Source organism: Podarcis gaigeae (genome assembly GCF_964106915.1).
Source record: "Podarcis gaigeae genome assembly, chromosome: 12".
Classification (NCBI taxonomy): domain Eukaryota; kingdom Metazoa; phylum Chordata; class Lepidosauria; order Squamata; family Lacertidae; genus Podarcis; species Podarcis gaigeae.
In genome coordinates this window covers 24,603,683-24,626,105 of record NC_139688.1, presented here as the reverse complement: position 1 = coordinate 24,626,105, position 22,423 = coordinate 24,603,683, and the positions used below count along the sequence as shown (strand labels likewise).

At 40.6% G+C, this 22,423-nt stretch overlaps 2 protein-coding genes across 4 annotated transcripts in view; both read left to right on the top strand.

Moving 5' to 3' along the window:
• Positions 1-5,952, top strand: part of LOC310827940 (macrophage mannose receptor 1-like) — a 40,008-nt gene extending 34,056 nt beyond the window's left edge. The window contains exons 26-30 of the mRNA XM_083704619.1: positions 332-484; positions 1,848-1,958; positions 2,752-2,940; positions 4,637-4,675; positions 5,339-5,952. Coding sequence (XP_083560745.1) covers positions 332-484; positions 1,848-1,958; positions 2,752-2,940; positions 4,637-4,675; positions 5,339-5,568 — 722 coding nt within the window. The 3' untranslated portion in view covers positions 5,569-5,952. The remainder of the gene's footprint in view (positions 1-331; positions 485-1,847; positions 1,959-2,751; positions 2,941-4,636; positions 4,676-5,338) is intronic.
• Positions 5,953-11,030: 5,078 nt separating this feature from the next.
• The window catches only part of LOC310827937 (macrophage mannose receptor 1-like), a 45,720-nt gene continuing 34,327 nt past the window's right edge, over positions 11,031-22,423 (top strand). For 2 of the 3 annotated variants that reach the window (XM_083704615.1, XM_083704613.1), the window contains exons 1-9: positions 11,048-11,182; positions 13,040-13,441; positions 13,827-14,000; positions 15,652-15,816; positions 16,285-16,398; positions 17,513-17,656; positions 18,626-18,808; positions 19,300-19,457; positions 21,712-21,825. In XM_083704615.1, the coding sequence (XP_083560741.1) occupies positions 11,098-11,182; positions 13,040-13,441; positions 13,827-14,000; positions 15,652-15,816; positions 16,285-16,398; positions 17,513-17,656; positions 18,626-18,808; positions 19,300-19,457; positions 21,712-21,825 (1,539 nt within the window). In that variant the 5' untranslated portion in view covers positions 11,048-11,097. Of the gene's footprint in view, positions 11,183-13,039; positions 13,442-13,826; positions 14,001-15,651; positions 15,817-16,284; positions 16,399-17,512; positions 17,657-18,625; positions 18,809-19,299; positions 19,458-21,711; positions 21,826-22,423 lie in introns of all 3 variants that reach the window. The other variant, XM_083704614.1, reaches the window with a different exon arrangement.

The following is a 22,423-nucleotide window of genomic DNA, read 5'->3' as shown; positions in this document are numbered from 1 at the left end:
CCATGTTTAGCAACTGAATACACTCAGGCATGTGTTTTAAGACAGCAATTCTATACACATTTACCTAGGAGTAAGCCTCATTTGACATTACTGTGAGTAAGCATCCAGGAGTACTCAGAAACTATAAACCTATTATTTTAGGGGGACTTCTTTGACATGTGCAAATTTGCAGAGTTTCACCTCCCATTTCACCTTCTACATTTCCAGGATTCCTCCAAGATACTCATGTGCACCTCAAGATTTTGGATTTGTTCAAATCTTATGCATATCTCTGGTATTTAAGGGTTTCTAAGATACCTGTTCAAAAAATAAAATATTTGTTTCATAATAGGTAAACTCCCAACTGAGCCTCCACAAGTCCCAGGGAAATGCCCTGACTCAAAAGAGGACCAGAGATCTTGGATTCCTTTTCGGGCTCATTGCTATCAAATCAACCAGCCTTCAAATGGATGGCCGGATGCATCCTTCAAATGTACTCAGTTAGGTGGGTGTCATTTTGATTCAAATCACAACGTGATTTTTCCATGCTAGAAGATTCCTAGTTAGCGTCCAAAGCCAGTTTGTACACCGGTTAGTGTTGCAGTGCAGTCCTATACATATCCTAGCATGTCTATTCATGTCCCATCGAGTTCAATGGGGCCTATAGCTAAGTAAGTGGGTACAGGCTTTCAGCCTTGGACTTTGACCAGAGAGACAGGGGTTCAAATTCCTGCTCACTCACAAAGCTTACTGGGTGCTCTTTGGCCAATCCCCACCTTTCAGTTTAAACTTATCTCCCAGGATTGCTGTGATTATAAATCAAGAAGGGAATAAACCTGGCATATCTCTCTGAACTCACTGGAGGTACAGAAGACTTATAGGGGGCTTAGTTTCTAGCTATTGCGTGTAAAGCCAGAACAACCCTGGAACCACCATCCACACAACCACCCCTACCCGTCCAGAGCCAGCACACCGAGAGTGTCTTGCCCCTTATGCAAGGCAGAGAATTCTCATGCTGGCTCTGGGAGGCTCCCATGAGATCTCACTGCAAACAACAGCTTCTTTCTTACTCTCTGAATCCAGCAACAGAAAGATTTATTATTAAAAGAATATTTAGACAACCTGATATGCAGGCGTGGTATCAGGGATCAGGACACTCAGGCATTGGCTGATGATCCAAGCACTTTGAAGGAAAGCTCCCCTCCATGTGTCCTCACCTGAAGCATGCTGGATTGTCAGTGTAGCCAGAAACCCCACTTGCTGTGGCTCGCCATTTTCTTTCCTCCACGGTACCTCTGAGCCCAGACAGAAGGTTGCTCCATTGGGGCCAGAGAAGCACTGTGGGGGAACAAAAATGGTGTGTGGCAGCAGCAGTGCTTTCTTGCTAAGCTGACTTTTTGCTGCTGGCAGTGCACATGCCTGCCCGTAGGTAAAGTGAGAGGGAGAGAGATTGGCCAGGGGTGTGAGATAAACAGAGGGGTGATGAGGTGAGCAGAGTCCTTGCTGCCTGGAAAAAGGGCTTCACTAAGAAAGGGACTTTGCCACCCAGCTCACCATTGCTGCATCCTGGGGGCAGGTGTTTTCATCAACACTCCTGACAACTTCATTATTGCCAAAGACCACTTGCCAGGGCTGTCAAGAGTCCCATCAAACCTCATGTCAGTTCTACCAGTGCATGTCTAATACATATATGATGGTGATTTGTCACCTACCCATCACCATAAGGTCTCAGGGTGGGTTACAGTTATATTTTTTAAAAATATATATTTAAATGGGAATATTTAAAATAAATTAAAAAGAATAAATAAAATTTAAAACAGGAATGCAATTTTTAAATGAGCTTACTTTACTTGTATGATGTTTCCTAGGTAGCACCTTGATTTCTATAGAAGATTCAGCTGAACTAAACTTTTTGATGGAGCATACTCAGCAATCCCAACATGCTGACTATTGGATAGGATTGTTCAGAAACATAGATGGTAATGGTTTAACATTCAATATTTATTTATAATACATGGAGCTGTGCCCCTGCTTGCTCCACTCATCAACACCCACCCACCCACCCCAGCCATTCCCCCCACATTAACCCTCTAGACCAGTGTTTCCCAAATTTGGGTCTCCAGCTGTTTTGGGACTACAACTTCCATCATCCCTAGCTAGCTAGCAGAACCAGTGGTTAGGGATGATGAGAATAGCGGTTCAAAAACAGCTGACGTCCCAGGTTTGGGAAACACTGCCCTAGATCTTCCTCCCTAGCTCCCCCCTTACCCACTTTATTGAAACCTTGGCCGTGGTATAAACCTGCCATTTCCTCTCTGTTCCTCCACCTCATCCCTGTTTTACACAAACCTTGCTGTTGTTTTAAAGCACCATTGCCCAGTCAGTTCTGTCCATCCATGCTTTACTCAAACCTCTGCTATGGTAAGGCTGCCATATGTCCAGATTTTCCCAGACATTACTGGGAATTTCTGAAAGGCAGCGCTTTGCACTGGATCTTAGGCAAGTCATACAGAAAACTGCGCTCAAACCAGGGTGGCCTGGTTTTTACATTTGGAAATATGGCATCCCTATCATTTACAACTGCTATTTCCCTTTCTCCCCCCCCCCAACCTCTCCCCATTCCTGCTTTACTCAAAACGCTGCTGTTGTAAACTGCCACTTTCCTTCCTCTCACTCTTTCCCAGTTTAACTTCATGCAAATATAGGATCATGCAGCAGCACTACTCTTTTTCTTGATGGTCTTTATGCCATTTATTTTACTTTTATAATTAGGAGAATGGATATGGCAAGATAACACTGCACTAGATTTTGTCAACTGGAAAGATGAAGAGTCCACACCTGATCCTCAAGCTATTTTCAGTGATAGCGATAAGAACTGCATTCTCATGAACAGCCATAATGGGAAGTGGTCCAGGGAGCACTGCGGATACTCTAAGGGATTTATATGTAAAAGACACAAAAGTAAGTCTTAAATGGCTATTCAGCTGAATTTCACAATAATTCTGATGCAGTTGAACATTGAGTCACTTGTCTAAAGTTAGTGTCTTAGGACACTCTGCTCTAATTGCTCTCTGACTAGATTATGCTACTAGATGTTTATCCTTGTCATCTCTTTATTTGCCTTCTTCCTAAAGCTGTCCAAGGAAGGGGCTTCCATGTTACTACAGAAAGGGACTTTTCTCTCTCTTGGCATTTTAACAATATTCCACCTTGTCCTGTTCTTACTAGGTAATCTTTCTAGACTGTCAGTCTTCCTTTTTCTAGCATAAACCACATTTCATCAAATTGATACTCTGCATTTTGTCTTTCCTACTCCTTGTCACTTCCTATTCTTTTTTCAACTTTTGACAGACTTTACTGATACTTCCAAGCAACTAAATACTCCCTAATAATAAATGGCAGGAGAGAAGGTAGAACCAAAGCTGAAGTCTATTAATTATTTGCTACTAACTATAGAATATTCTGTTTTTTATAACTAATAATGTTATTAACATTTTATCAATATCTAATAGTCAAGGTTCCCACAATCATTCTCAGTCCCCAGAAGTGCTGTGTGATAAATATAATAAATTTGCCATTTTCCTCAAAAGGGAAGAGCATTTAATAGTCTCCACATTGACATATTTAAAACTCAGCTCATCATCGCTGATCTCGCTAAGCAAAGGGATTAAGTGACTACACTAAACACTTCAAATTTAAAACTTGGCTCCCATTTTTAAACAGTAACATATACTTATTGATTTTTTTTATTGAAAGAAGCACACCCAAAAGCAAATGCCGTATCTAAAGTGCATAATCATGTTATTTTCATGGTGTGATATGTCAGGACCCAAAGCTTGAAAAATAAAAGGATAAATGTGCTTCCTATAATATTGTCACACACGCCACGTTTTTCAGGCACTAAGGGATTCCAGAGGTCCCATCACATACCTTTGGTTTTTGTTTCATTGGGAGGAAAATCACTGGAGGCATAAGATGAAAGTGCACACAGCATTAAAACTCCAATAGATCTTTTTACCTGCTAGGTTTTGTAGGGGAGAGGTGTCTCCAACCCTTTAGCTTTGGATTCATCACAGAGAGTGAATCCGGCTTCTTTCCAGCTCCAGTTGCCAAACCAAGACTGCCTATTATTTGTTCTCCATCAAAGATAACACCAGTACCAGCCAGAGTAGGGGGAGGGCATGCCAACCTTTTTTTCTAATCTTCAGCTGTATTTTTGCTGTATTCTTTAGCCACTGTGGCTATGCTCTGCCACTGCAGTTGGAGGCAGCAATGCTTCTGAATATCAGTTGCTGGAAACCACAGGAGGGGAGAGTGCTTTTGTGCTCAGATCCTGCTTGCTGGTTTCCCACAGGCATCTGTTTGGCCACTGGGAGAAGAGGATGCTGGACTAGATGGGCTATCGGCCTGATCCAGCAGGCTCTTCTTATCTTCTTATGACAAGCTATGAAATGTCAGTTGACCAATCCTACATTTTTCTTCTAAATGGGAATGGCACCAGGATGTGCTTGCTGGCATGCTGCTTAAGTTTCTTTTCACTCCTCAGTCTGGTTCACTCTGTTGCTAATCAATGCTAATTTTTTATTTAAAAAATATTGATTTGCATACCTAACTTTCTTACTATGCTGAGAACATAAGCATATCTTTTGTTTTACAGTTATTGAAGAGACAACTAAAGCACCTACGAAAAGGACAGGTAAGGCTGCTTTGTGAAAAGAACTCAGGAAAAATTATAAGCATTCTTGCTATCCAGAGCCTTGCACCAAACATTCTGAGAAAAGAACTTCTGGTTCAAAGCTGAAGAGAGAAATTTCTGGGAAAAGGTGGAGGCATTTTAGCTCTCTACTGGGGGGAAAGGGTGGTGACTGTCCTTTCTGGTACAGAACTGCCACTATGAAGCGGAGAATTGGGGGTTGTGTGAGAGATTTCCATGTAATGGAATATTCCACAGTGTTTCAGATGGAACATGAAAGAACAGAATAGTATTCTGTTTAAGATGTAGTACAAAAATAACTGGGGGGTGGTACACCATTGCCTTGGCATTTTGTAGTTGTTGTCAGCTGCGCTGAAACAGCTAACATCTTTTGGGTTGGATTCCTTCACAGCCTGCCAAAGCCCTTTTCTTTAAGAAGGGACAAGATGTTTCTGACTCCACATCTCTTCTGCTTCTGTATCCCCTCTCCATGCCCTCCAGTCATGTGACCATTTCATTGGTCTGTAAGTTATTGGCACACTATGCTTATGAGCTGCAAACACCACCCAGCTATCCCTCCTTTTCATACAAGGGGGTCTATTTGTGTGTGTGTTTCTCTATTTGTGAGTTTGTGTTTGTGTGATATACATCTTTCCCCATTCACAGAACAAGAAGATATTCCTGCATCAGCACATGGCAGAGTTGCAAAGGTACTTCTACCGGTTATCTTCATCCTCATTGGCATGGGTACTGCACTCTATATTTTCTACAAAAGAAGAAGTAGAAAACAACAAACCACTGGCAGCTTTGAAAACTCTCGGTATCGTGACAGTGAGATCGTTCTTCACAATGATTCAGAAGTGCTTGTGGATGATAAAGAGGGAGATAGGCTGTAATGTGGGAGTAAGTCTCATTGAGCTCAATAGGAATTACTTCTGAATTGACAGGGGTAGGATTGCATTATTAATTCATTTCCAAGAAGTAACCATATGCATATGCAGAGGTCCTTTCTATCACCACATTCATTGTGTGGCATGCTCTGAATGCATAATTATTATTTAGAAAAAAACATATTCTAAATAGAATAAATTCAAATTAAGGTAATTTTAATCTGTTTTAGTATTTTAACTTTTGTATGTTTTTAAGAATGGTTGGAATTTCTCCTTGATTTTATTGTTTTACCATTTTGTAAACTACTTTGTGGTTTTAAAAAAATCAAGAGGTGTATACATTTTATGAAATAAAAAAATAATAAATTAAAGGTGACTTGGCTTGAAAAACTAAGGACCATGTCATTGATATCCTCTGGCAACCAAGGTACTGCACAATATTTTTGCCCTAAATCAGCACAGTGTCCATGCATAAAGCTAAAATTCCACTTGTCTGGTTTTATAGGAAGAGTATGCACCCCATACTCTTATGGGGTGCATCTAGCCCTCCTCCACTCTTCCAGGGAAGCCAATCATCTTTTTTTTTAAAAGGAATTCCATATGTGCAGCTCTGCTGAATCAGTACCTAATTTTGTATATGTACTTTCCTATCCAAATAGGCCTATTTAGTACAGCACTTGCCTTTAAAAAGGCTACTAAACATTATATGGGCTTGTGTGGGCTTATACAACAATAACTATACTTTACTCAGAAGTAAACTCCACTGAATTAAACAAATCGTGTATCCAGATTGCAACCTGAATTGGTTATTCTTAAAAGGTACCACGCAGAACAGTTAACAAGGCTCCCCATACACTTCCAGGCCCATAGGAAAATATTATCATCCACAGGCACACATACTTTATTAACTCTTATGACTTCTTTCCAGAATATGGAATAAGGAATAGTCAAAGTATCCTACATATTGATAACCTGAAACTAATAACCTGTTTATTGATAATATATTGATAACCTGCAATGCACTCTATGTGGGTCTTTTACAGAGATGCAGCACAGTCTTATACCTCATAGGTGAGGAAATATTTTTACCTGAGAACCACGTTTGCTCAAGGTCTGGGTTTCTAGAACAACAATCGGTGTCTAAAGGTGTCAGGGCCAAAGCATACATACACAACCCACTCACCCCACTTAAACACACGTATAATGCATTTGGAGGGGCTCCCGCCCAATTGCAGAGAAAGAGGAAGCTTATGACACACCAATGAACTCACTGCTGAGATGTTCAAATATAGCATTTCCTCTTTTCCTGAATTAATTCTTCTGAATTATCTTGTAATATCCTGGTCAGTCACTCCAGCCATGGGAATGAAGAAGTCACTTGAATAGTTCAGTTCATAAATTTATTGTTCCAGCCAATGGCCATGACAAACTTGTATTAAGCAATAGTATTAATAAAATAATGCAAAACATCCATTCATAATATAAAAATATGCAAAGACTTTTGCCAAATTCCTGAGCATTAAAACAGTTTCCCTTATGCATCTAACACCTCCAATTCTAATATTATTTTGCCTTTTAAAAATCCAATTTGCGAACATTCATGAGGTAAGAGGGAAAAGTTCCAAAGATACCAACAAACTCAAATCCAGCTTGATTTCAAACTAAACCTGTGTGTGTGTGTGTGTGTGTGTGTGTGTGTGTAAGATATAAATGCAAGAATAATATATAAATGTAAGATATAAATGTAAGAATAAAGAAAATAAATAAGAAAATAAATAAATAAATAAGAAGTGATTTTCAGTCACTGTGAATGAGGCCCCACTTTCACATAATCTGAATAGCTGTTGAATGGTTTGAAACTGTTGAATATTATATTTATTCACCTTTTTAAAAAATGAAGTTTATTCTGGCAGCCCAATCCTAAATAAATTTGCTACAAAGAAAATCCAATTGTGCTCAAAAGGGTTTACTACCAAGGAAGGGTGCTTAAGCTTGCAGCCTGTATACATTTAATAGTAACATTTTCATCCCTTCTTATTTTCTTGTTGTGCCTTTTCACGTTTTACCTAAAGTGATTTACATGCAAATACTTCCACTTTTAAGGATGCGGGTGGTGCTGTGGGTTAAACCACAGAGCCTAGGACTTGCCAATCAGAAGGTCGGCGGTTCGAATTCCCGCGATGGGATGAGCTCCCGTTGCTCGGTCCCTGCTCCTGCCAACCTAGCAGTTCGAAAGCATGTCAAAGTGCAAGTAGATAAATAGGTACCGCTCCAGCAGGAAGGTAAATGGCATTTCCATGCACTGCTCTGATTCGCCAGAAGCGGCTTAGTCATGCTGGCCACATGACCCGGAAACTGTATGCTGGCTCCCTCGGCCAATAAAGCGAGATGAGCGCCGCAACCCCAGAGTCGGTCACGACTGGACCTAATGGTCAGGGGTCCCTTTACCTTTACCTTTACCTTTACATAAGTGGCATTAAGCAGTATTAAACAGTCATGGCTTCGAAAGCTTGTCAAAGTGCAAGTAGATAAATAGGTACCACTCTGGTGGGAAGGTAAACGGCATTTCTATGCGCTGCTCTGGTTCTCCAGAAGCAGCTTAGTCATGCTGGCCACATGACCCGGAAGCTGTACGCCGACTCCCTTGGCCAATAAAGTGAGATGAGCGCCGCAACTCCAGAGTTGGTCACGACTGGACCTAATGGTCAGGGGTCCCTTTACCTTTAACTTTTACTTCCACTTTTGGACTTACTGAACTTTAGGCTCAATTGCAGACAACATATGGTTTATTAGCTGATGATAGCTTACTGCACTCAAAGACTTGAAAACTGGTTTCTTAATATCCTGTTGCAAAATACATTTCTTGAAAACAGTGTCCATTTGACTTAAATGGAACTTAAAGCTAGACAGAAAAGCCAGTCAATAATGAATAGTAAAAGTTAGTCATCCTACTTAGATTTCATAAGTGCATACTAGTTTGAAGAACCGTTCCTAACTATAGGAGCCAAGAAAAGGTTTAGCGCTTAGGGCCTGCACAAAAATCATAACTACTATAGTGATTTTTTCCCCATTCCAGTTGTAAATCCCAAATTTATTGTCTTCAACCTTGGGTCCCCAGACGTTGTTGGTCTATAACTCCCATGATCCTCAGCCAGCATAATCAGGGATGAAGGGAGAGGTAGTCTAATAACACCTGGTGATTCTAATAACACCTGGAGGCTCGAGGTTAAAGAATGTTGGCCTTTTTAAGTATAATTGTTTAATTGTACTTTGAAATGGAAAATGACTCCGTATGTGTATTGCTAAGGGGGCATGGAAAATTCTAGTGCAACTTAGAAAAGCTCTCCGGGTACCTAAGCGGCTGATAATTAACTGTTGATGGTATGTCTGCTGCTCTCTCACATGGTGTTTAACTTTAGATTACATGGGAGTGTTACACAGTTGCAAATCTCCATTTGGAGGGAGTTCTTTGTTCTCAAGCCACAGCAAAATAAAAGTATGCAAATAAGTCTGTCCTGGAGAATAAAGCCTCAGGCTGGATGCAGGCTAATGGAGCCTGTGTGTGGAGCAATATACCTTTGATTTCAGGCCTGTTTGGAGTAATATTATATTTCTAAGAAGATTTTCCTGTGCTTGAACAAGCATAGGATTTTATACAACTATTTGGATGCATCATTATTAAGACTATTCAAAGAAAGTTCTGTTAGTAAAGCTTTGGAACCATATTTTGGTCTGGACAATTTTTATTCCAAGAAGAGTCAGATTTTATTCATCCTATTGCTTTAAGTTGCACAATATTACTATCTGCAATAGGTCTAGTATACCTCACAATGTGGACCATCAGCCGTTTGCTCTGCCTGTGATCTGCATTAGTAGTGTTTGCTTGAATGGGCAGGTAAAGTCATGAGAAAGACCCAACACGGAGTTGTACAATGGGGGATGGGGAACTTGTGCATCTTCAGACGTGGTTGGACTCCAACTCTCATGAGTCCCATCCAGTATGGCAGCAGTCAAGGATGATTCGAGCTAAAGCCCAATAACATCTGCAGAGCCACAGGTTCCCTATCCCTTTAATAATGTGGTCAGTTTTGTAAAGCTCTGAACATTTAATAAACCAGATTTAATCTATAAACCACCTTGAGTCCCTGTAAGGGAAAAAGGTGGGATACAAATATAATAATAGTAAATGATGAGGCTGATAAGCTTACCATGCACTGAAACATCAAGCTCAGCTCCAACATGGCCTCTATGAAAATGGTTTGTGTTGTTATCTCTTTATGTTTATTCTCCAAGCCAATGCTAAGAGAAGTGAATCCTAGCTTGCACTCCTGCTTGACTTGCTTCTTTCTTCGGGCAGGCAGGTAGAGAGAGCAAGCTTTAGCCCCAGGGACTGAATGTGGCCCTCCAAGCACCTATATCTGGCTTTTGGGACCCTCCCAAGACACCATTCCTATGTTGTACCTTCTTTGGATGTTTTTGCCTGCCTAAAATGTGCCCTTGAAGACTAATAATGCTTCTTGAATGCCTGGGGGGAGAATATGAGAAAACTGCATGTCGGGGCGTGTGTGTGTGTGTGTGTGTGTGTGAAAATTAATATTTGTTGCTCTACACCAGGTGTCAGCAAACTTTTTCAGCAGGGGGCCGGTCCACTGTCCCTCAGATCTATATTTTTTTGGGGGGGGGGGGAATGAACGAATTCCTATGCCCCACAACCCATTTTTTTAAAAAAGCACACATTCTACTCATGTAAAAAACACAAGGCAGGCCCCACAAATAACCCAGAGATGCATTTTAAATAAAAGGACACATTCTACTCATGTAAAAACGCATTGATTAGTTTGCCTACCCATGCTCTACACAGCAGCGACATGTGGGCCCTGGACGGTTGCTTCTATTTTACTTTACTTCTACTTTCCCATTCCCCAAAGCAAGCCATGGATGTTGCTGGAACTGGGCTCCAGCCACTAAATGAACAGTTCTGTGAATCAACTCTGAAAGTTCCATGTCTGAGGAAAGGGACTCAGATTCCTAGCTGAAGACTGTCTCTGAGCTTGGCAAGTCTCTAACAGTACTATAGCTAACAACAGTGTCTGGGAGTTTTTTTAATAGAAAAAAAATGTGCTGGTGCCCACCAAGAAGTTGTTACACCAAGTGCCACACTTTTAACATGTGGGGGGGGGAAAGGTGCGAGTACCATGTACCCTTGAGTATTCCCAGAAAGAAAAACAGTGGTTAACAATTTGTATCACCTATCACCTATCCCCTCTTCCCTCCTTTTCTTTTCTTTTTTTTTTTAAGCCCTGAGCATTATTATCTTGAATTTTAAACTGGTGGATTTTACAAGGCTAAGTGGTGGGGAAAGAATCAATATGGCCCAAGCTATTATTCTGGAATAGGTATTTCCCATGAAGCTATGCTGTGTGTGTAGTACTGTGTGTATATATATAAGACTGAAAACTTCATTCTGTATGACTCATGATGAAGAAGTAACTGAAAAGCAGCAATCCCTGACTTTGTCTTATTTTCAGAGGAGCTATGTGGAAGGTTTGGTTGTGTCCAATGCCTGCCTTTTTGCTCCTAAATATCTTGATCCTCGTTCAGCCAGCTTTGCAGGTATCAGGTAAGCTCTTCATCACTTCCATTCCCATTATGATATTAACAGTAAGTGGAAGGGCATCTTTCAAACTGTAGATTTACCTTTAAATAATCTTCTGGAAGATACTGTTAAAGGGAAATCCATTAAGTGTTAGATGCAAGGAGTGTTAATTAAACAATTAATTTGCTTTTAACATTGAAATCAGGTTTAAATTTTAGTAGAAGAATGGCTAACATAATTTTAAATGCAATTTGCTTCATGGTTGCAAGAAAGAATTTGCTTTTTTCCTATGCAGCAGTCATATGCTGCTACTTATTTTCTTCACAATATAAAAATAAGCTGTAAATATAATAAATGTGTAAACAATAACTTTTCAACAAGAAAAATATTCAACATTTCTTTTTCCATCACTAAAAAGTATCTGCACTGTACTCAATGATGTCCTTTGCACCAACTCTTTGATCCAGTGGAGGCTTCTATGAACAGAGCAGGAAAGGGGCAATGTTTGCCATTTCCCACTCCCCCCAAATGATGATATTTCCTTTACAGCTCTGGAGAAGATTGGGAGAATATGTAAGGTCTGCAGGAGTAAGAGGGAATTGACGAAAAGTTGTGTTTCCTTGCTAATGTCCTGTTTTTTGCTAACGGAAGATACTGCAGGATCAAAGAGCCTTCCGTCCGAGAGAACGACACCGCTGGTCACAGCCCCCTGTGCTTTAGCAAATCTGAATAGCATTTATTCCTCACAAAAGGAAACAACCACATTGTTATAAGAATGTAAAAAAAAGCCTGGTGGATGAGGCCAATGGCCCATCTAGTCCAGCATTCTGTTCTCACTGTAGCCAACCTGATGCCTGTGGGAAGCCCACAAGCAAGCACAGAGCACAAACACACGCTCCCTTCCTGATGCCTAACTGTACTTGAATACAAGGGAAACAACATATTGAAGTGGCTGGAGTTTTATAATATAGATTATAGGCTGTTAGCTTAAATAGCTATGTTATTTGTATCTGTCTATTTCTATCCCGACTGTCCATACCGGTTTCAATGACTCAACAATATTGTACTTCTCATTCTTTATGTGTACATAGTGACTTGTTTTTAGTATATTGTCACCACCATCACCATCATCTTACCTTGAGATGAGTTCCTAGCTTAATAACAAGTGCCTGCATATTATTCCCTTTACAAATAAAACCAATGGGGAGAGCAATTAGCATCAAGGAACTGATTTGGAGGAAAGGTTTAGCCCACAGCCCTCTGTTGTCCCCTCTCCCCAATGCTTTTAGAAAAACAAAAAGACATTGCAAAGATCCAGTACAAGCTCTCATATGCCACGTTTAGTTTGGTCCTCAAAATATTAAAACTAATATTAACTATAATACAATACTTATAACTATAATACAAAAGAAATGTAAAAGAAAAATATTCCTAGTGGCTCTGATGTCTTCTTTTAAAAAAAATATTAATACAGATTTTTTTTAACCAACCACCTTTTAAAAAGCACATAAACATAAGATGCTGAGAACACCAAGGTAATTCACATATTATTCACAGTAAAATAAGCTGCAAACTAATCTGCAAAAAGACATCAAAATTGGTGTCTTAGCTATATGAACGTAGAAAGTTATTGCCCACGAATCAATAAGACAGAGCAGTGGATAGTGAAAATTAACTACAGAATTAACACAAGAGGCATTTCTCTCTCTCGTCTTTCCATGTTATTGCTTCTTATTTTGAATCCTGCTATTATTCTATCAGTGGTTGCCATAAGCCTCCCGAGTGAAGGGCAGGTAATAAATTAAATGATTAGGATGATATTTGAAGTTATGTGAAACTTTCCCCACAATGTTCCTGTTATTTTGCCTCTTAATTTTACAGAGAGTGACAGCTTTCTGATATATAATGAAAACCTCAAGCTTTGTATTCAGGCTCAAAAATCTCATTCCCCCATCCTGGACTACTGTGATAAAGACAATGAGGGGCAACATTTTAAGTGGATTTCCAATTACCGGATTTTGAACATGGCAGAGAAGTTATGCCTGGCAGTGCCGTCCAAGTCAGACCAGGCCCGAGTCATGCTCTCCCCCTGTAATGAGACCACTGAACTTCAGAAATGGGAATGTAGAAGTGACAACCTCCTTGTACTTGATCTGGAAGATTTGTTTTTAAATCCCGAGAGTGGCCAAAAAAGTCGTCTTATACTGTCTAAAGTAGCCACCAGCAAGAGTACCTGGAAGATGTATGGAACGAAAGAAAATTTGTGTTCTAAGCACTATGAAGGTAAAATTCAGAGAAGTTCTCCCTTTTTCTATATGATCACTTCTTTAGACATAGCTTGTTATGTCCTGCTTCAAGCATGGTGAATCCCTTGCATCTGGAGGCCAAAACAGGCATAATAATAATCACATAATTTCAAATTATTTCAGGAAACAACCCAAACTTGATAGCAGGCATGGGAATCCAGTTTCCACCAGGACCTCAATAAATGGAAAAGGCCTCTTTAATTCCGTGCATGGCCATGAAAAATATCTCTCTCTCTCTTACACCCACATCCACACCCTTTCCTCTATTAGCAGGAAACTGCTTCTGAAATGAATACCAACTTCCTCTTTTCTTTAAATGTTCAAAATTATTTCAGCATAACATCTATCCATTTTTCTTTTAGCTCTGTATACCTTAAGGGGCAATGCCCAAGGAGCCCCCTGTGTATTTCCATTCAAGTATCAGGATAAATTGTATGCTCAATGCATAAGAGATGGTGATGAACATGGACAACTTTGGTGTGGAACAACTGCAGATGTGGATAGAGACTCTTTAACTGGATATTGTCCAATAAAAGGTAAGCACTTAGCAATGTTTTTTTAAAGCACATACTATTCCACCATATATTTGCTGCTTAGAGGAAGGCCTCTGCTTTACAGATTGTGCAGCTAAAGCAGAAAAGAGAGGGGGTTACCCTGTGAATAAGAACAAAAGGAATTGTCAATGATGTCAGGGCCCCCTACAGGATCAGGCTTATAGCTGAAAGGGAGAGTTATAAAGAAGTAGCTCAGTTTGTGCCAAAATCAAGGTCTACAGCAGAGAGAGATAGGGAGCTGCTAGATACAGGATGCAGACAAATTTTGTCTGGAATTTTGGTCTCATTACAACCATAAGCTGTTCAACTGGGAGCAGTTGATGGAGGCTGGGGTTTTGATGTTGTACAAAGCTTACAATTGCAAGTCCTTCCCCTGTGGTAAGAAGATCAAAGAAAAGAGGGAAATGTCATAAAAAATCTTCTGCTCCTGTGCATTTTTTCAATTACATACTTGAAATTTTCAGAATGCACTTATATATTGAAGTTTGAGCCTTTGGAAGGGTAAGGCATGGCTTGCAGTTCATCTGTGCATTGACCTTGTTTGCATTGTTTTGCTGGAATTATTGAGTGATTTTTGCTTGCAAGTACAGGACAGAGAAGGATGTGGGTGGTGCTGTGGTCTAAAACACAGAGCCTAGGGCTTGCTGATCAGAAGGGTGGCGGTTTGAATCCCTGTGATGGGGTGAGCTCCAGTTGCTCAGTCCCTGCTCCTGCCAACCTAGCAGTTCAAAAGCACGTCAAATATGCAAGTAGATAAATAGGTACTGCTCTGGCAGGAAGGTAAACGGCGTTTCCGTGTGCTGCTCTGGTTCAGCAGAAGTGGCTTAGTCATGCTGGCCACATGGCCCGGGAGCTGTATGCCGGCTCCTTCAGCCAATAAAGCAAGATGAGCGCTGCAGCCCTAGAGTCATCCACGACTGGACCTAACGGTCAGGGATCCCTTTACCTTTACCTTTTACAGGACAGAGAAAGGGTGATAGAAATGGTGTGCTGTTGTTGTTATTGGTGAGCTGTTTCAGCTTTAGGTAAAATAGTCCATGGAAGAAATGCATGTACAATTTGGAGTGGGTAATAATTAAATATATGCCTCTGTTATGTATATGTGTGATTGTGCAATGACAGTTCCAGCATCCCCGCAGGGTAGACTTGTATTTTGAAAGTGATTCACTGACATGGATGGGGGCGGAAAACAAGGCAGCTGTGAAAGGGGGGGGGGGTACCCTGGGTTTATACCAGTCAAACAGGTTAATGCAATTCAATGCATTACGTGTGGATGTTTACAGGGAGAAAGTCAACTCACAGAAACTTTCCTGGAACTTGGAAGTCCTGATTGCACATGGGGTTCCAAGTCCTGGGGTACATAGTGAGTTATTTATGTGTAGATTTCCCCCCTGCAGATACCCACACCTTATGCATTAACACTGAAGATGGGACTGGGGAAGCCATCAATTAATGGTGGACTGCCAGCAATACTGTCTTTTGATCACATAAATGTCTGTGTTTCACCATTCTGCTTTGTGTATAACTTGGGGAAGTGGTTCCCAGATTATTAAAGACTCGAGCATATCCAGCTTCTAAAGTTTCTTCACCATTGGTGATTTGATGATTTGACACTCATTAACAATGATTACAGATGACCATGATGAATTATTCTGGACCAGAAACCACTGGACCGGGGACTTCTATCAGATCAATTCTGACTCAGCTCTAACATGGTACCAAGCAAGAAAAAGTTGTCAGCAACAGAATGCAGAATTACTGAGCATCACTGATTTACAGGAACAAGTGTATGTGACAGGTAGGACATAACAAGGCATATTTAAAGAAGTGATCAGTTTATTAGGATATTCTGTTAATTAATATTGTCTCAACTAGAAATAGCATTTTCAAAATGATAATATTAGATGTACCCTCCCATCACCCAAAGAATTAATTTAGATTCAGTCATTTTCAGATCATTTCAGTATGAAATATTCATTGCATCTCAGGTTACCAATCTTTTGCAGGTCCTCTGTGTCTTTAGCAACTGTAAGAGAAGCAGAAATTCATTGGCTGAAGCTGATGAAGCACTGCATCAATAAGCTGAGTGAAAGGCTTCAGTTGAAGAATTTCTGATTGATATGCAGCCCTACCAGTAGAAAAAGCTTACAACTCTAGTAATGTTGGGATAAGCATGTTTGGTTTTTGCTCCCATGACCCTAGCTTCATAAATATAAACTTCTTAGCTTCATAATGCAATCTAATTGATTTTCTTTTCCTTAAATAGGATTAACAAGTTGTATGCCTACTGATCTGTGGATTGGGCTGAACAGTTTAGATGATGAGAGTGGATGGCAGTGGATGGGCAACTATCCTTTAAGATATTTAAATTGGGCTCCAGGTGAGTGAACATCTATGTGCCAACAAGGTGCCAACAATTCAATCACATATGCTAATTGCATGAAGGGATTTACAGTAGATTAGAAGATCCAGAGTTTATACTACATAAAATACATCAATTTAAACAGGTTTAATGATAAACCAAATATAATGTTTTGCTATTTTTCCTAATGCTTTGCTATAGCTGCTTGGATCATCATTCTGAGAACATCTGCCATTTTCTCTCCACTCAGTTACCTCTTTTTTAATAGGAACCTTTTGATTTATTATTTAAATTTGTATGCTGCATTCCCTATAAACATGCTCAAAGTGGCTGACAACAGAGCGATGAAAATGCAAATCAATTGTTACAATAATTCAGCATAACATAATTCAGCAACCCAACAAATAACTCAATTTGATTCTCAAAGAGCTCTATAGAAGGCATGGATGTTAAAATCCCCTAGGACAACCAGACGAGGTGTCTCCAAGGAGAACATCCACCATGACCTGAAGCAGCTTGGGCATGGAATTCTTGGTGCAGCAGGGAGGTTGGTACACCAACAGGAATCCTATTGCCCAGCTTCCACATCATGCACTCAGAAAACTGGGTCTCCCCAGTAGGACACCTGGTGCAAGCCAGTGACTTCCTAAAATCACTGGAAACACACCCCCCCCCCCAATGATTTGGGTTGCTGGCAGACAAGCAGTGGCAAAAACAGGCCCATCTGCCCCGTCTAATCAAGTTTCTGTTACACATGCCAGGTCAATTCCTCCATCCACACACAAGTCATGGATGGCAATAGACTGAAGTACATGTGTAATAGGGCTTTTTTCGGTGGTGGCTCCACAATTTTGGAATTCAATTCCTGTAGAAATTAGACAGACCCTCTTTTCTCACACTTTTAAAGAGGCTTTTCCATAAGTTGTTGATAGTGGTGGGACAGGACAGATGAGGGCAGTTACTGGGGAATGGCTAATTTATTATTTTTTATGCTGGTGAATTTAAACTTTATCATTGATGACTATATATTAAAAAGTGTTTTATGGAAATGGCTTAGTACTATTAAAATAATGTTGCAATGTTAACAAAGCTTAACATAGGCAATTATCACCTGTCTCACTCTTTCTTAAAGGCAGCCCAACTCCAGAAACAGAAAAACTATGTGGATCGATGCTGTCTAAGGTTGGCAAATGGGAGAATAATAAGTGTCAAGAGAAACTTGGATACATTTGCAAAAAAACAAACTCTTCATTAGATGCTTCTGTTATTCCTTCAGGTAGGACGATAAACTGGGAATGAAGCTTCCCTATGTATCATTATATCATGATTTATGGAGGGTGACATTGTCCATATTTATACAGTAATGCAGTTTTGCTGTCTGTAATGGCATATGTAATGGGAAACATTTTATTGGATTGAGATGGCTGAGAGTATTTTGACAGTAGCTAATAATAGGTTATCAATCAATAAAGACTGCAGGCATGGTCTAAATGCATGTGCTTCAGAAACTTTACTAGGCTGGTCTAGGTCTGGTCAGTACCTGGGTAGTAGATTTTCTAGAATTCCATGAAAGAAAGGTGGGATTTAAATGTAAGGAAGAAATATCTCAGAACAGCTGAACTTTGAACTAGTTAGAGAATGAGGGTGACCTTCCTGGAAGCCACCTCCTCAGGAGCTTTGGCCACCTGTGGTATTGATGCACCCCCTCCTTGAGTGCCACTGAACAGGACTTGGAAGTGCAGCTGATGCTAGTGGCTTCCTTTTGACCTGTCTCAAAGCTAGGGTCAATTCAACCCTGTCCAAGGGTGAGGGACTCCCTGGAGTTGGCAAATATAAATCTGGTGGCCCCAGTAAAGGGGCGCTCTGAAGTATGTTCACAGATCAGGCTTCTCTCTATCCCAAATTCTGTCACTGAGAATAGATAATTTATAAGGACTTGTGGAGGGCATTGAGCAGGTTGCCTTCAACAAGGGAGATAAGGAGCGTTTCCATCTATGACTGCCATTGTACACCAAACCCACATTCTCTCAGGTCAAAAAATGTACAGTATATGACTACAAGAACTGTTTGTTAACTTATTGACAATAATATAATCATATGAGAGGATGGGTTACCCTCTTTGGTTAATATCAATTGCCAGATTTGTATCTACTAAATACTGTATTGAGTCAATGACACATAAATTATTATTTTTAAAAAACTACATCTAGTCATGCTATCTTACAAAGGACTGTTTTCTTTTTAGATGGATTTCAGTCAATTAGCTGTCCGGATGGCTGGGTTGCATATGCAGGTCACTGTTACCACCTTAGCAGAGACCCCAAGACATGGAAGAGTGCCCTATCATCCTGTCGGAAGGAAGGTGGTGATTTAATAAGTATACACCACATTGAAGAATACAGCTTTGTCATATCTCTGCTTGGCTACCGTAAGTACATCTAGGAAATTTTGTTCTCCTGTTATCTGATATATATGTGAGATTAAGAGAGATGGTATTTTGTGTTGCTTTTTTGTTACACATGCAAAGATGGAATGTTACTGAGGTCTCTGTCCTGTTGAAAAATACATGAAGATAAACAGGTCAAACATGAGATGACATGGACTATTATCGCTTTCAACAACCTGGTTCAGTCGCATCAACCCCAGCCAATATAATCAATTGTCAGGGATGTTGGAGAGCACGAGGTTGGCCAGTTAGATTATCCTCAGTTGTAGTGCTGCATTTGAAGACTGACATTCTCCAATAAGCTGTTTAGCTAGCTGCACATTGACATGTCTATTTGAATTACAGTTGTGAATTTTATCTTATTTCCACATCTATGTACCATAGAACTGTTTGTGATAGGATCCGGTTCAATATCTGAACTCTTTGTACCTAAAGTGTGAGAGCAAATTAATTAGGTGCCTTTATGTTCTTAGAGCCAACAGATCTTCTATGGATAGGACTGAATGACCAGAAGACTCAGATGTATTATGAATGGAGTGATGGTACTAAAGTGACATTCACCAAGTGGCAGAAAGGAAAACCCACACAAATAAATGATGTCCAGAATGAATGTGTCATCATGAATGGGGAGGTAAAAATATGGAACTTCCAGTAGAGACATATTGGTCATGAACTAACTTTTTGGGTGAAATATTGAGAGTCAGTCTGGCAAACTGAATGCCAAACCCTCAATTTTTAGAATAGTTGAAAAATCAATTCCCATGCAATTCTGGGAACTGAAGCTCTGTTAGGTCTCCTAACAATTCTCAGCACTCTTAGCAAACTACAGTTCCCAGGGTTCTTTAGATGAAGCCATGACTGTTTAATACTGCTTAATGCCACTTATGTAAAGGTAAAGGTAAAGGTAAAGGTAAAGGGACCCCTGACCATTAGGTCCAGTCGTGACCGACTCTGGGGTTGCGGCGCTCATCTCGCTTTATTGGCCGAGGGAGCCAGCATACAGTTTCCGGGTCATGTGGCCAGCATGACTAAGCTGCTTCTGGAGAACCAGAGCAGCGCATAGAAATGCCGTTTACCTTCCCACCAGAGTGGTACCTATTTATCTACTTGCACTTTGACAAGCTTTCGAACTGCTAGGTTGGTAGGAGCAGGGACTGAGCTACAGGAGCTCACCCCGTCACGGGGATTCGAACCGCCGACCTTCTGATCGGCAAGTCCTAGGCTCTGTGGTTTAATCCACAGTGCCACCCGCATCCCAATGCTGCTTATGATACCCCTTTAAATTTATAGTGCCAGGTAAGTGGCAATGCTAATGTCAGGAGGGGAAGCTCTGCAAAACTACCCAGCACACCATTCACTCCTGTTGTGAAATTAGTGTATGGACGCGGGTGGCACTGTGGGTTAAACCACAGAGCCTAGGGCTTGCTGATCAGAAGGTCGGCGGTTTGAATCCCCATGACGAGGTGAGCTCCCGTTGCTCAGTCCCTGCTCCTGCCAACCCAGCAGTTTGAAAGCACAAAGTGCAAGTACAGTGGTGCCCCGCAAGACGAATCCCTCGCAAGACGGAAAACCTGCTAGACGAAAGGGTTTTCCGTTTTGGAGGTGCTTTGCAAAACAAATTTCCTATGGGCTTGCTTCGCAAGACGAAAATGTCTTCCAAGTTCCTGCGGGGGTTTTTTCCTCCCCACCTCTTTTTCCCAAGCCGCTAAGCCGCTTAACAGCTGATCCGCTAAGCCGCTTATCAGCTGATCCGCTAAGCCGCTTATCAGCTGATCCACTAAGCCGCTTAACAGCTGGTCCGCTAAGCCGCTTAACAGCTGATCCGCTAAGCCGCTTAACAGCTGATCCGCTAAGCCGCTTATCAGCTGATCCGCTAAGCCGCTTAACACCTGATCCGCTAAGATACTTATCAGCTGATCCGCTAAGCCGCTAATAGCACTAATCCGCTAAGCCGCTAATGGGCTTGCTTCGCAAGACAAAAAAACCGCAAGACGAAGAGACTCGCGGAACGGATTCTTTTTGTCTTGCGAGGCAACACTCTAGATAAATAGGTACCACTCTGGCAGGAAGGTAAGCAGCATTTCCATGCACTCCTCTGCTTTGCCAGAAGCAGCTTAGTCATGCTGGCCACATGACCTGGAAGCTGTATGCCGCCTCCCTCGGCTAGTAAAGTGAGATGAATGCCGCAACCCAAAAGTCATCCGCGACTGGACCTAACGGTCAGGGGTCCCTTTACCTTTACATTCTGTTAGAACACAGAAATAGTGCACAATATGGTGCTACATGCAGAATTCTTTTTCCTGAAAATCTCATCTTCCTTTTTTAAAAAAACATTTTCAGCTGATCATAGCTGCACCATTGCTTGTGTGGGAATTTTCTCTTAAAATCTCAGAAGCCAAACATGTGGCTCAGTATGACTTAAAGTCTTTGGTAGTGATGCTTCAGTTCTTTGACAGTGAATGCTCTTTATCATAGTTATAGAAAAACCGAAATAAACTATGCAAAGTAAAACCATAACGCAGAACAAATTTTGCAAACTAAAAGAATTTACATACTATACAAAGACTGCAGAATTTTAAATAATGCTTTTTAAAAAACAAAATAATTCAATCCTAAGCTTCTATATTTGAAAATCTTACATCAGTGGGAACTGGACCAGCTCGACCTTAAGTTTTCGAATTAAGATAACCACTTATGTTTGAATGCTACCATTTCTTGCAACCTGAAACCCTGTTTTGTTTATCATTAACAAGCACAGTATTTCTCAGTAGAATAGTTCATTAGTTTTGGTTGTAGACATCAAGGAAGACACCAAGCATCAAGAAAATGAGAAAGTGTAAAGATAGTGAATCATATTTCACCAGTATTTATGTTTCTTCATCCAGGGTGGATACTGGGCAGATTATTTCTGTGAAGTGGAACTTGGTTACATCTGTAAAAGAAAACCTTCAGGAGTTCTTCCTGAAGAACCTGAAACTGCTGATCCAAATTGCCAGAGAGTAAGTCTGAAGTGGTTTAAAAAGTTAAATGCACATATATGTCTATCATTTATGTTCTCTACCAGGGTTTTAAAGCTAATTAATAGTTGAAATTTATCAGCAGCAACTTGTGACCATAAGAGTGTGGACATGATGGCTTGCTCAGATCCATCAATGAGGGACTCCTGTAGGGGGCACAAGCAGAGGGAAAATTAATAGATAAAATTACGGGAATTCCTGAATTCTAGTTGCTGGGAACTGCTGGAGGGAAGAGTACTCTTGTACTCAGCTCTCATTTTCAGGTTTCCTAGAGGCACCTGGTTGACTACTGTGAGAATAGGATGCTGGGCTAGGTGGGTCACTTTAATCAGTTTCCCTTGGAATCTAGTTCTGTATTATAGCTAATAAATGTGATAGAGCTCTGATGTGCTCATGGAGGTATGTGCTCACGGGGCAATGTAATTCCTTTATTGGATTCAGATTTTGGAATTTGGGAATTCTTCGTTGAATACATGGAACATTTCTGATTCAGAGAAAAGTACAAGTATACATTGGAAGGTCTTCATCATCCATTCAGCAATTTATGCATTTCAATGGTTAGATTCAGCTTTATTCCTTA